General features: G+C 43.9%; 1 protein-coding gene across 1 annotated transcript in view; it reads left to right on the top strand.

The window, feature by feature from the left end:
- LOC144690010 (uncharacterized) overlaps nucleotides 1-14,984 on the top strand; it is a 96,682-nt gene that overhangs the window by 25,193 nt on the left and 56,505 nt on the right. Inside the window, exon 5 of the mRNA XM_078557545.1 lies at nucleotides 8,680-8,851. Coding sequence (XP_078413671.1) covers nucleotides 8,680-8,851 — 172 coding nt within the window. The remainder of the gene's footprint in view (nucleotides 1-8,679; nucleotides 8,852-14,984) is intronic.

Genomic DNA, 14,984 nt, shown 5'->3' with positions numbered 1-14,984 from the left:
GTGCTCCAGAACTTGCTGCACCAATAGCCAAGCTGTTCCATTACAGCTACAACACTGGCATCTGCCTGGTTATGTGGAAAATTGCCCAGGTATGTCCTGTATACAAAAAGCAGGACAAATCCAACCCAGCCCGTTACTGCCCCATCAGTCTACTCTCGATCATCAGTAAAGTAATGGAAAGGGCCATCAACAGTGCTATCAAGTGGCACTTGCTTAGCAATAACCTGCTCACTGGCCAGTTTGGGTTCTGCCGGGGCCACTCAGCTCCTGACCTCATTTCAGCCTCAGTTCAAACATGGACAAAAGAGCTGAACTCCCGAGGTGAGGTGAGAGTGACTGCCCTTGACAGCAAGGCAGCATTTGACCGAGTGTGGCATCAAAGAGCCCAAGGAAAATTGGAGTCTATGGGAATTGTGGAAAACTCTCGGCTGGTTGGAGTCATACCTAGCACAAAGGAAGATGGTTGTGGTTGTTGTAGGTCAGTCATCACAGCTCCAGGATATCACTGCAGGAGTTCCTCAGGGTGTGTCCTCTGCCTAAACGTCTTCAGCTGCTTCATCAATGACCTTCCATCATAAGGTCAGAAGTGGGGATGTTTGCTGATGTTGCAAATGGTGCTGAACATTGTGCAATCTCCTCAGATACTGAAGCAGTTCATGCCAAATGCAGCAAGACCTGGACAGTATCCAGGCTTGGGCTGACAAGCGGCAGGTAACATTCGTGCCACACTAGTAGCAGGTAATGACCACCTCCAAGAGAGAATCCAACCATTGCCCCTTGATGTTCAATGGCATGGCCATCACTGAATCCCCCACTATCAACATCCTGGGGGACTAGCCATATAAATACTGTGTGTACAAGAGCAGGCCAGAGCCTAGGAATCATGCGACGAGTAACTCACCACCTGAGCCCCCAAAGCCTGTCCACCGTCCACTAGGCACAAGTTGGGAGTATGATGGAATACTCCCCATTTGCCTGGATGAGTGCAGCTCCCACAACACCCAAGAAGCTTGACACCGTCCAGGACAAAGCAGCCCGCTTGATTGGTAGCGCATGCACAAACATTCACTTCCTCCACCACCAATGCACAGTAACTGCAGTGTATACCATCTACAAGATACACTGCAGGAATTCCCCAAGGCTCCTTTGACAGCACCTTCCAAACCCATGACCACTACCATCTAGAAGGATGAGGGCAACAGATGGATGGGAACACCACCACCTGGAAGTTGCCCTCCAAGTCACTCACCATCCTGACTTGGAAATATATTGTTTTCTTACTTCACTGTTACTGGATCAAAATCCTGAAACTCCATTCCTAACGGCACTGTGGGTGTACCTACACCACATGGACTGCAGCGGTTCAAGAAGGCAGCTCAGCACCACCTTTTCAAGGGCAACTAGGGATGGGCAATAAATGCTGGCCCAGCCAGCAAAGCCCACATCCTGTGAATGAATTTTTTAAAAAAAAAGTTCCTCATCCTTGGAACCATTCTTGTGAATGTTTTCTGCACTCCCTCTAATGCCTTCAGATCCTCCCTAAAATGCAGTGCCCAGAACTGGATGCAATACTCCAAGTGAGGCTGAACTATTGTCTTGTAGCAAGTTCAATAGAAGCTCCTTGTTCTTGTATTCTATGCCCTGATTAATAAAGCCTAGGATACTATATGCTTTGTTAACCGTGTTCTCAGCCTGTCCTGCCACTTTCAATGACTTATGAACATATACACCCAGGTCCCTCTGCTTTTATTTTGTATTGTGCCTCCGTGTTCTTCTTGCCAAAATTAATCATATACAGTTTCTCTGCATTGAATTTCATTTGTTTCCCATCCTCCCATTCCACCAACTTGCCCATGTCCTTTTGAAGTTCTACACGAGCCTCCTCATGATTCACGATGCATCCAAGTTTTGTCTCATCCACAAATTTTGAAACCGTGTCCTGTGCACCAAGATCGAGTTCATTAATATATCAGAAAAAGTAAGGATCCCAACACATCCCTGGGGAACTCCTGCAAACCTTTCTCCAGCCTGAAAAACATCTATTAACCATTGCTCTGTTTCCTGTCACTCAGCTGATTTTGTACCTTTGTTGCTGCTGTCTCTTTTATTACATGAGCTCTAACTTTTCTCAAGTCTGTTGTGTGGCACTGTATCAAATGCTTTTGGAAGTCCATGTACACCACATCAACAGCATTGCCCTCATCAGCCCCCTCTGCTACCTCTTCAAAGAACTGCAAGTTAGTTAAACATGATTTTCCCTTCACAAATCCGTGCTGGCTTTCTTTAATCGCATTTGTCCATGTGTCTATTGATCTTATCTTGAATTATTGTTTCTAGAAGTTTCCTCACCACCAAAGTTAAACTGATTAGCCTGTAGTTGCTGGACTTATCTTTATACCCTTTTTTTGAACAAGGGTGTACCATTTGCAATTCTTTAGTCCTCTGGCACCACTCCTGAGTCTAAAGAACACTGAAAAACTATGGCCAGTGCCTCTGCAATTTTGACTCACTTCCCTCATCATCCTCGCTTGCATTGTATCTGGTCCTGGTGTTTTATCAACTTTTAAGTGCAGATAACCTATCCAATACCACTACCTTATCAATTTAGAATCCTTCTAGTGTATTAATTACCTCCTTTTTCACAATTGCCTGGGTAGCATCTTCTTCCTTGGTAAAGACAATTGCAAAGTATTCATTTAATACCTCAGCTATGCCCCCTGCCTCCATGCATAAATCCCTTTTTTTTTGGGTCCCTAATTGGCCCTACTCTTACTTTTACTATTTATATGCCTATAAAAGATTTTGGGATTCTCTTTTATGTTAGCTGTCAGTCTCTCTTCCTCTCTCTTTTTACTTCTCTCTCTCTTCTTGCTTTTTCCCTTCTCTGAACCTTTTGTATTCAGCCTGCTTCCACGTTGCATTATCCACCTGACATCTGTCATAAGCAACTTTTTCTTCATGCGCTCTCTCGCTCGTCATCCGGGGAGCTCTGGACTTGTTTGTCCTACTATGCTCCTTCAAGGAAATATACTTTGACTGTGCCTGACCTATCTGTCCTTTGAAGGCAGCCCATGGCTCAGCTACTGTTTTCTTGCCAATCTTCGATTCTAGTTTATTCGGCCAGATCCATGTCCCTGAATCATCTGCTAACACTTGATTCACTTGGCCCACACTATTCCCAGGAGCCAAATCCAGCAGTGCCATCATTCTTTCTGGTCTAGAAACATACTGCTGTAGAAAATTTTCCTGAACACACTCTAGAAACCCTTGCCCCTCTCTGCCCTTTCTGCTACTACTGTCCCAGTCTATATTTGGATAATTAAAGTCCGCCATTATAATTAGTTTATAATTCTTGCAATTTCCTGTAGTTTCTTTGCAAATTTGTTCCTCTACACCCTTGCAGATTTGTTCCTCTACATCCTTTCCACCAGTTGGTGGCCCAAAGACTCACAGAGTAATGCACCTTTTTTGTTCTTTAGCCCTGGCTAAATAGATTCTGTTCTTGAGCCCTCTGGGATATCCACTCTCACTGCAAAGTTCTCCTTTAATCAATACTACCATTCCTCCCCCTTTTTCTTCCTTTACTACCTTTCCTGAACACTTAATACCCAGGAATATTTTATGTCCTGCCCTCCTTTGAGTTATGTCTCAGCTATTGTCACAACACCAAATTTCCACATGGCAATCTGCACCTGTAACTCACCAGTTTCATTAACCACACTCTGTGCATTCACATATATGCACATTAACCCTGATTTAGACTTTATTACTTTCTCCCTTACTCTGATCCCACCTAATAACTTACTGTACTCTACTCTGTCTCTCCCAGTATTCTGTGCACCTTGCTATTCCTCTGATATTTCTTCTGCCTTCCCACCCCCCTGCCAAGTTATTTTAAAACCTCCCCTTGGATGATGATGAAATAAAATACATTACTCAATTCTTTGCAGTCAAATACTGTATCACAGAACATTCCCTTCCAGCTATGATTTGTTTTTCAATTCACAAAGCAGTTCCGTCTCACATGAGCCTAGTTTGGTTGAGGGAGGGCTGGGGAGAGGATTGGCGTGAAGGAGGGTGGGGACGGGAGGTGGAGAGTTGGAGGTTGAGGGAAGGGAGATGGCGATTGGGAGAGATAGCAAGGCAAAAATAACTTATTAACCATTCTCTTCTAGAAACAAATGTTGGCACTGGGGTGTGATATGTTGGTACCCAGTGTGCCAACAGTGTGGAATGATGGGAAATAGTTCAATGACATATTTGCCAAATGTACCCAACTCAGTTGGAGAATGCATCAAGAGAAAACTGAGGAAATGCGGATAAGATGTCTCCTGACAGGGAGAGGAAAAAAAAGTCAGTAAGCATATGACTTAGATGTTCCATCTGATGCCCTTCTCATGGGAAGTTAGAAATCAATGGGCTGGCGAGGAAGTCAGTCATTCAGGCCTCCCAAAGGAGAATGATAGCATGCTACGAAAGTGAAGAAATGGGTTGGCTATATCCAAGGTAAGAAGGAGCCTCGTAGATTGATACAGCTCCAAAGGAGGCCATTTGGCCCATGAAATCTGTTCTAGCTCTTTGAAAGAGCTTCTTATTAGTCCTACACCCCTGCTCTTTTCCCATAGCTCTACAAACTTTTTTCCAGAATTTGTCAAAAAAGCTTTTGGGAGTACCCTTTGAGTTCTGAGAATTTTATTTTTAATGCCATTTGGCATTGTTTTTCTATTTATCTTAAAAGTGTCTTCTGGTGACTGACCTTCCTGCGACTATCAAATCCCTTCATGATTTTAAACAGCTCTCTGAAGCTGATACTATAACTATTACAGCATGCATGGGCACACTACAATCGGGAAGCTGGTGAAGGAACTCAAAGGGGCAAGCTCCCCCTGGAAATGTATTTGCTTGTTGTATATTTGTATTGTAGTTTGCACAATCCATGGGCAAGCTACTGTACAATCAATTTATCACAGTTGTGACTAACTTCATCCATATCAGCTGTTTATTTTTTTTGATTGCATTTCCCAAATTCCATATTCTTCATCTTCCCCTTGAATGCCATTGCTTGATTCAATCATTCCGGAATGACATAAAACTGCATCAGCCACACTAGGGCCTCCAGAGATGTGTGTATCACCACGGTCAACCATGCAGAAAGTAATTTGGTCTGTTACTAACCTCCATAAGTTGCTTCTTATGTAAGTCTGATTTCTATTTCGTTGCATCAGATAGTTGGAATTTGAGACAAATTTGATCTTGGTTTAATGTAAATTGGAAATTGTATTTAATCCAATTTTGAGAGAAAATACCGTGGAACTAAGGAAGAATAGTATCCTGAATGCCTGTGAAAATCAAAATGTATCCCTTGACAAAATTAAGCTGGGCAGTTATTTTCTTCAAGAGCCCTCAGGAAAAATTTTGGTCCCTGGATTTGAGGTTCTTGCAGCTCGTGTGGACAAGAGCAGGGACTGCACGGTGGATAAGCAAACTAACCCGAGTACCATGATGCAGGGAGCCATTCAAGTAGGGGGAGTAAAAAGAATGTAGTTGTAGGGATCACAATAGTTTAGGGGATGGATACTGTTCGTTGCAGCCATGAGAATGATTCCTGAAGGCTCTTTTGCCTGCCTAGTGTCAGGATTAAGGTTATCTCCAGCTTGGAGGGGAACTTGGAGAGGAAGGATCATTTTTTTTTGTTTGTTCTTTCACGGAATGGGGGCATCACTGGTTAGGCCATCCCTAATTCTCATTCAGAAGGTGGTATTGTAGTGCTTTGATATAACTAAGTGGCTTGCCAGGCCATTTCAGAGGGCATTTAAGAATCAACCACATTGCTGTGGATCTGGAGTTACATTTAGGCCAGACCAGGTAAGGACGGCAGATTTCCTTCCCTAGAGGGCAATGAGAAACCAGTTGAGTTTTTTAACAACAATCTGTGATGGTTTCATGGTCACCATTACTGACTATTTTTTAATTCCAGATTTATTATTTGTATTTAAATTCCACCATCTGCTGTCTCCCTAGAGCAATAGCCTGGGCCCTTGGATTACTGATCCAGTGACATTATCACTGCACCATCGCCTGTTGTGGTGCATGTGGGCACCAACACCATAGATAGGACTGAAGTTTTGTTGAGGGAATATGAGCATCTATGAGCTAAATTAAGCAGAACCACAAAGGTTATAATTTCTGGATTATTACCCGAGCCGTGAGCAAATTAGCATAGGGTAAATAAGATTAGAGAGTTAAATGTGTGGCTCAAAGATTGGTGCTGGAGAAACGGGTTTTGATTCATGGGGCACTGGCACCAATACTGGGGGGAAAAGGGGGAGCTGGCCTTCACCAAAACTGTGCTGTGACCAATGTCCTGGCATGTTGTATAATGAGGGCTTTAGAGAGCCTTTAAATAGGGGATGGGGGTGGTAAGCGTTTACATGAGTGGATTTGGAAAGTTGAGGAGTAAGGACAAGGCAACAGCACAAGGTTGTGATCTGGGTAATGGTAACCAGAGTGTGATGGAAAAGGACAGAGTACAAACATGAGTGCATCAGAAAATAAAATCAGAGTGGGGAAAAAGGGCTTTACACTAAGGGGTTGGAGAGTTTGGGGGAAGGGAGATTCAGAAATCCAAAGATAAAAGTTTGGATTTTATCCAAAGACAAGTTGAATGGATTGGAAGGGACAAAGTTTCACAGTAATAGCGCGTCAGAGAGTAAGGGCCATGCAGGGAATAAGAGTAACATTTTTTAAAAAGTGAATGCACAAAACATCCTCAATAAGATAGATTAACTAATGGCACAAATAGATATAAGTGATTTAGATATAACCACCATTATAGACACATGGTTACAAGATGACCAAGGTTGGAAAGTAAATATTCCAGAGTACACATTTCAAAAAGACAGGCAGACTGGCAAAGGAGGAGCCCTGAAAATAAAAGATGTCATAACGACGTTAGTGAGGAAACAGTAGGGATAAATGGGGCATTTTCAAGTTGGCAGGCTGTTTGACTTGTGGAGTGCTACAAGGATCAGTGCTGGGGCCTCAGCTATTTACAATCTATATTAATGACTTGGATGAAGCAACATAATTATGTACCCAGGCTTGCTGTTGATACAAAGCTAGTTGGGAATGCAAGCTGTGAGGAGGACACAGAGGCTGCAAAGAGATGTAGAGAGGTTAAGTGAGTAGGCGACAAGATGGCAGATGGAGTATAATGTGAGGAAGTGAGGTTATTCACTGGCCATAAGAATAGAAGAACAGAATATTTTTTAAAAGCGTGAAACTTGTATCTGTTGATGTTCAGAGTGACTTGGGTGTACTTGTACAACAAGCACAAAAAGTTATCATGCAGGTACAGCAAGCAATTAGGAAAGCAAATGGCATGTTGCCCTTCAATCCCCTTGCAATAGAGGACAAGAATAAAGAAGTCTTGCTACAGTTGTACAGGGCTTTGACACCAGGCCTGGAATTCTGTGTGCAGTCTTGTTCTCTGGAGGATGGGTACACTTGCAATGGCAGTATACAAAGGTTCACTAGATTGGCCCCTGGGTGATAGGATTGTCCTGTGATGAGAGGCAGAGTAAATTTGGTCTATATTCTCAGGAGTTGAGAAGAATGAAAGGGGGCTCATTGAAACATTCAAAGCTATGAAGGGGCTTTGACAGGGTAGATACTGACGGGTTGGAACACATGCAGTTTCAAGATGAGGGACCGATTGTTTAGGGCTGAGATGAGGAGAACCTTCTTCACTCATAGGGTTATGAATCTTTGGAATTTTCTAGCCCAGCCAGTTGTGAATGCGCCATTGAGTATATTTAAGGCTGAGATAAACAGATTTTTGGTGTCTCAGGGAATCGAGGGATATGGGGAGCCAGTGGAAACATGGAGTTGAAGTTCAAGCTCAGCCATGATCAAATTGAATGGTCGAGCAGGCTCGACAGGCCATATGATTTTCTGCTCCTATTTTTTATTTTAATTGTAAAGAATGAGTTCAAAGCCCACCATTTTGAGAATTCGATTCAGTTTTTAAAAATGAGAAAACGGGATTGTTGTAAAATGTCAACTGGTTAAATGTTCTTTTTAAGGAAGGTGATCAGCCATCCTCACCTGACCTGGCAAGTCCAATCTCAACGTTATTGACTCTTGACTGCTCTTTGAAGTAGTCTAGCAAGGCATTCAGTTGTATCATAGTCACTAAAAGAAGCAGGCTGATGACTGCTTACTCAAGGCAACTAAGGTGGACAACATATGTTGTCCTGGCCTACCCAGTAATACCCACATCCTGAGAATTGAGTAAATTTTAAAAAGGATCTATATTTGATTCTTGGTCTGAGGTTAATTAGTGATGGAATTCACAGGGATACTACAATTAACCTTGGGGAATCTAGGATGAATTTAAATTAATCTAGGATGAATTTAAATTAATCAATTTCTCTTTTCCATTCCACAATTATTATTGAATGTCTCCTAATGGAAAGTGCAAGTATTTGTACATCTGATGGATCAGGCTCGACTATGATATTCTGACATTTGTATCTAGGTATGCACCTTAAAAATGACGAGGTTATTTGATAGGTGTTAGAAACTATAAGCAGTACACAAAGTTTTAAAGGATGTGGTGGGGCATTGTAGTGAGATAATGGATTTTCTTTTAAGTGTCGATCCTCTGCATTTTTTTAGTAAATATCCTTCTATTCGAACCCCTGAAGAACGTGACCGTTACAAGGCTGTCTTTAATGATCAACACGCAGAGTACAAAGAGCTTCACGCAGAAGTACAAACTGTTCTGAAAAAATTCAGTGAAATGGATGCCATGATGAGCAGACTTCCTCAACAGGCAGGGACCCAACAGGTTAGTGCATCTGGTGATGAAATCTAGCAAGGTGTCCTAGGTGAATATCTTGTAAGTATTTATTTAAGCTGAAGTGCATAAAATAAAAGATACAGCCTTAAATCTAAGGCATTTGGTAGCTTCACAAGCGCAATTGGAAAAACTGTAATTGTAGCTTTACATGGTAAATTTAGTTAAATGTTGACTGCTTTTGGAGGATACCATTCGCAATATTGTGGATGTTCATCGTGGATCAGGAATAGAAAGATTTTGTGCAAGGTCTGGCCTTCAGATAGGACACTAAATTGAGGCCTGCTTTGCATGTTCACTCGAACATAAAAGCTCTCATGGCATTATCAGGGTGAATATTAATCCCTTCAACCTACATCACCAAAACAAATCAGTCATTTTCCTATTGCTGCTTGTACAGTAATTTGTACTGCTCAAATTATCTGCCGCGTGACTGAATTTCAAACATAATTCATTGACTGTGGAACATCCCAAGGATTTGAAAAGTGCTGTATAAATGGCCTTTCAAGATCAGCAAGATAGATATAAATGTCATATATAAATGTCATATTATTAAGTCTAAAACTGTTATGTAATTGCACATGTACCCAGCAGAGGGATCATATTTCCAGTAGGTAATGCTGAAAAAAAATTAATTTAGCTCCAGGCTGGGTATGTAAAGGATCAACAATAAACAGAAGAATACAGGTGTAGATTATATAAAAGGAGATACACGATGCTCATTAACACACTCCCAAAAACATATAGAGGGGAGGTGATGGCATAGTGGTATTGTCACTGGGCTAGTAATCCAGAGACCCAAGGTAATGCCCCGGGTTCAGATCCCTCCACGACAGATGGTAGAATTTGAATTCAATAAAAAATCTGGAATTAAAAGTCTAATGATGATCATGAAACCATTGTTGATTGTTGGTTCACTAATGTCCTTTAGGGAAGGAAATCTGCTGTCCTTACTGGTCTGGCCTACATGTGACTCCAGACCACAGCAATGCCCTCTGAAAAGGCCTAGCAAGCCACTCAGTTATATCAAACCACTACAAAGAAACCAGACGGACCACCAGGCATTGACCTAGGCACCTGAAACGACAACGGCAAACTCAGTCCTGTCGACCTGTAAAGTCCTTCTTAGCGGGGGCTCGTGCCAAAATTGGGAGAGTTGTCTCACAGACTAGTCATCCTCATGGAATCATATCTTACAGATAATGTCCCAGACACCACCGTCCCTGGGTACGCCCTGACCCAGTGGAGGTGGCGGCACAGTGGTATATGAAGTTGCCCTGGGAGTCGTCAACATCGACTCCGGACCCCATGAAGTCTCATGGCATCAGGCCAAACATGGGCAAGGAAAACTCCTGCTGATTACTACGTACTACCTTCTCTCAGCTGATGAATTATGTGCTCCTCCATGTTGAACACCGCTGGAAGCACTGAGGGTGGCAAGGGCACAGAATGTACTCCTGGGTGGTTACAGAACCAACACAATGGAAAAACATACCTGCCTGCTGGAGGTGCATCTGTCCATGACAGTCTCGGTAGGAGTGACCACCACACAGTCACTGTGGAGATGAAGTCCCGCCTTCACATTGAGGATACCCTCCATCATGTTGTGTGGCACTACCACCGTGCAAAATGATGGATTTCGAGCAGATCTAGCAACTTGAGACTGGACAACCATGAGGTGCTGTGGGCCATCAGCAGCAGAACACAATCTGTAACCTCATGGCCTGGCATATCCCCCACTCTACCGTTTCCATCAAGCCAGGGGATCAACCTTGGTTCAATGAAGAGTGCAGGAGGGCATACCTAAAAATGAGTTATCAACCTGGTGAAGCTACAGCACAGGACTACTTGCATGCTAAACAGCTTAAGCAGCAAGTGATAGAGCTAAGCGATCCCACAATCAATGCATCAGATCTAAGCTCTGCAGTTCTGCCACATTCAATTGTGAATGGTGGTGAACAATTAAACACCTCGCTGAAGGAGGAGGCTCCACAAATATCCCCATCCTGAATGATGGGGGAGCCCAGCACATCAGTGCAAAAGATAAGGCTGAAATATTTGCAACAATCTTCAGCCAGAAGTGCTGAATGGATAATCCATCCCAGCCTCCTCCAGAAGTCCCCAGCATCACAGATGCCAGTCTTCAGTTAATTTGATTCATTCCAAATGGTATGAAGAAGCATCTGAAGACACTGAATAGTGCAAAGGCTATGACAATATTCCAGCAATAGTACTGAAGGCTTGTGCTCCAGAGCTTGCTGCGCCCCTAGCCAAACTGTTCCAGTACAGCTACAACACTGACATCTACCCGGCTATGTGGAAAATTGCCCAAGTGCGTCCTGTACACAAAAAGTAGGACCAATCTGACCCTGCCAATTACCGCCCCATCAGTCCACTCTCCATCAGTAAAGTAATGGAGGGAGTCATCAACAGTGCTGCCAGGCAGCACTTGTTTAGCAATGACCTGTTCACTGACGCCAGTTTGGGTCCACCAGGACCACTCAGCTCCTGACCTCATTACAGCCTTGGTTCAAACATGGACGAAAGAGCTGAACTCGCTCGGTGAGGTGAGAGTGACTGCCCTTGACATCAAGGCAGCATTTGACCGAGTGTGGCATCTTGTAAAACTGGAGTCAATGGGAATCAGGGGGAAAACTCTCCGCTGGTTGGAGACATACCGGGCACAAAGGATGATGGTTGTGGTTGTCGGAGGTCAGTTATCTCGGTTCCAGGATATCACTACAGGAGTTCCTCAGTGTAGTGTCCTCGGTCGAACCATCTACAGCTGCTTCACCAATAACCTTCCGTCCATCATGAGGTCAGAAGTGCGGATGTTCGCTGTGCAATGTTCAACATCATTTGTGACTCCTCAGATACTGAAGCAGTCCATGTCCAAATGTGGCAAGACCTGGACAATATCCAGGCTTTGGTGACAAGTGGCAAGTAATATTCGTGCCACACAAGTGCCAGGCAATGACCATCTCCAACAAGAGAGAATCTAACCATCACCCCTTGATGCCCAATGGCACAACCATCACTGAATCTCCCACTATCAACACCCTGGGGGTTGTCATTCACCAGAAACTGAACTGGGCTAGCCAAATAAATTCTGTGGCTACCAGAGCAGGAGAGAGGCTAGGAATCCTGCAGCGAGTAATTCGTCCTGATTCTCCAAAGCTATTCTGCATCTTCAAGGCACAAGTCAGGAGTGTGATGGAATACTCCCCACTTGCCTGGATGAGTGCAGCACGGGGCCCAAAATTGCTCGCAATATTCTAAATGTGGTCTGACCAGAGCCTTATAAAGCCTCAGAAGCACATCCCTGCTTTTATATTCTAGTCCTCTCGAAATAAATGCCAACATTGCATTTGCCTTCCTAACTACCGCGTCAACCTGCAAGTTAACCTTAAGAGAATCCTGGACTAGGACTCCCAAATCCCTTTGCACTCCAGATTTCTGAATTCTCTCCCCATTTAGAAAATAGTCTATGCCTCTATTCTTCCTACCAAAGTGCATGACCTCACACTTCCCCACGTTGTATTCCATCTGCCACCTCTTTGCCCATTCTCCTAACCTGTCCAAATCCTTCTGCAGCCTCCCCGCCTCCTCAATACTACCTGTCCCTCCACCTATCTTTGTATCATCTGCAAACTTAGCCAGAATGCCCTCAGTTCCTTCATCTAGATCATTAATGTATAAAGTGAAAAGTTGTGGTCCCAACGCAGACCCCTGCGGAACTCCACTAGTTACCGGCCGCCATCCTGAGAAGGACTCCCTTATCCCCACTCTCTGCCTCCTGCCAGACAGCCAATCTTCTATCCATGCTAGTACCTTGCCTCTAACACCATGGGCTCTTATCTTACTGAGCAGCCTCCTGTGCGACACCTTGTCAAAGGCCTTCTGGAAGTCCAAGTAGATAACATCCATTGGCTCTCCTTTGTCTAACCTACTCGTTACCTCCTCAAAGATTTCTAACAGATTTGTCAGGCTGAACTTTGCCCAATTTTACCATGCACTTCCAAGTATTCTGAAATCTCATCCTTAATAATGGACTCTAAAATCTTACCAATGACCGAGGTCAGGCTAATCGGCCTGTAATTTCCTGTCTTTTGCCTCACTCCCTTCTTAAACAGGGGGGTTACATTAGCGATTTTCCAGTCCTCTGGGACCCTCCCTGACTCCAGTGATTCCTGAAAGATCACCACTAACGCCTCCACTATCTCTTCAGCTATCTCCTTCAGAACTCTGGGGTGTAATCCATCTGGTCCAGGTGATTTATCCACCTTCAGACCGTTCAGTTTTCCTAGCACCTTCCCCTTGGTAATGGCCACCATACTCACCTCTGCCCCCCGACTCTCTTGAACTTCGGGGATGTTACTCGTGTCTTCCACTGTGAAGACTGATGCAAAGTACCTATTCAGTTCCTCCGCCATTTCCTTGTTCCCCACTACTACTTCTCCAGCGTCATTTTTCAGGTGGCCCAATGTCCACTTTTGCCCCTCTCTTATCCTTTATAAATCTAAAAATACTCTTGCAATCTTCTTTTATATTACTGGCTAGTTTACCCTCATTTAATCTTCTCCCTCCTTATTTCTTTTTTAGTTGTCCTCTGTTAGTCTTTGTAGGCTTCCCAATCCCATGGTTTCCCACTGCTCTTCACCGCATTATATGCTTTCTCTTTAGCTTTTATGCTGTCCCTGAATTCCCTTGTCAGCCATGGTTGCCTCGTCCTCCCTTTAGTATGCTTCTTCTTCCTAGGGATGAATTTTTGCTGTGTCTCCCAAATTACTCCCAGAAACTCCTGCCATTGCTGTTCCATTGTCCTTCCTGCTAGGCTCATCTCCCAGTTAATTCTGGTCAGCTCCTCCCTCATGCCTCTGTAGTTGCCTTTATTCAACTGTAATACCGTTACATCTGATTCCAGCTTTTTCCCCTCAAATTGCAGAGTAAATTCTATCATGTTATGGTTACTTCCTCCTAAGGGTTCCTTCACCTTAAGCTCCCTTATCAAATCTGCCTTATTACACATCACTAAATCTAGAATTGCCTGTTCCCTAGTGGGCTCCACCACAAGCTGCTCCAAAAAGCCATCTCGTAGACATTCCACAAATTCCTTTTCTTGGGATCCACTACCAACCTGATTTTCCCAGTCTACCTGCATATTGAAACCCCCCATGATCACTGTAACATTGCCTTTCTTACACACCTTCTTGTGCCCCACATCCTGACTACTGTTCAGAGGCCTGTATATAACTCCTATTATGGTTTTTTACCTTTGCAATTCCTCAACTCTACCCACACAGATTCTATATCATCTGACCCTGCGTCGTTTCTTGCTATCGATTTAATTTCATTTCTTACTAACAAAGCAACCCCATCCCCTCTGCCAACCTGCCTATCATTTCGATAGGATGTATATCCTTGGATATTTAGCTCCCAGTCCTAATTCCCTTGCAGCCTTGTCTCCGCGATGCCCACCACATCATACCTGCCAATTTCAATCTGCGCCACAAGCTCATTTAACTTATTTTGTATACTGCGTGCATTCAGATACAACATATTCAGTCCTGTATTTCCCACTACCATGTAGGAGGACAAGGGAAGCTGACACATGGGAACACCACCACCTGGAAGTTCCCCTCCAAGCCACCTACCATCCTGACTTGGAAATATATTGCAGTTCATTCACAGTCGCTGGGTCAAAATCTTGTAATTTCCTTCCTAACAGCACTGTGGGTGTACCTACACCACGTGCACTGCAGCGGTTCAAGAAGGCAGCTCACGACCACCTTTTTTCAAGGGAAACTAGGGTTGCGTAATAAATGCTGGCCCAGCCAGCCAACCCAACATCCCACATCATAGTCATAGAGGTCTACAGTACAGAAAAAGACCCTTCGGCCCATTGAGTCTGCGCCAGTCAAACAAGTACCTAACCTAATCCCATTTTCCAGCACTTGGCCCATAGCCTTGAATGCCATGGCGTCCAAATACTACTTAAATGTTATGAGGGTTTCTGCCTCTACCACCCTTTCAGGCAGTGAGTTCCAGATTCCCACCACCCTGTGGGTGAAAAAATCCTTCCTCACATCCCCTCTAAACCTCCTCCCCCTTGTCTTAAATCTAT

Source organism: Cetorhinus maximus, chromosome 2 (genome assembly GCF_964194155.1).
Source record: "Cetorhinus maximus chromosome 2, sCetMax3.hap1.1, whole genome shotgun sequence".
Taxonomy (NCBI): domain Eukaryota; kingdom Metazoa; phylum Chordata; class Chondrichthyes; order Lamniformes; family Cetorhinidae; genus Cetorhinus; species Cetorhinus maximus.
The sequence above is the reverse complement of the archived record's forward strand: the minus strand, read 5'-3'. Positions and strand labels throughout refer to the sequence as shown.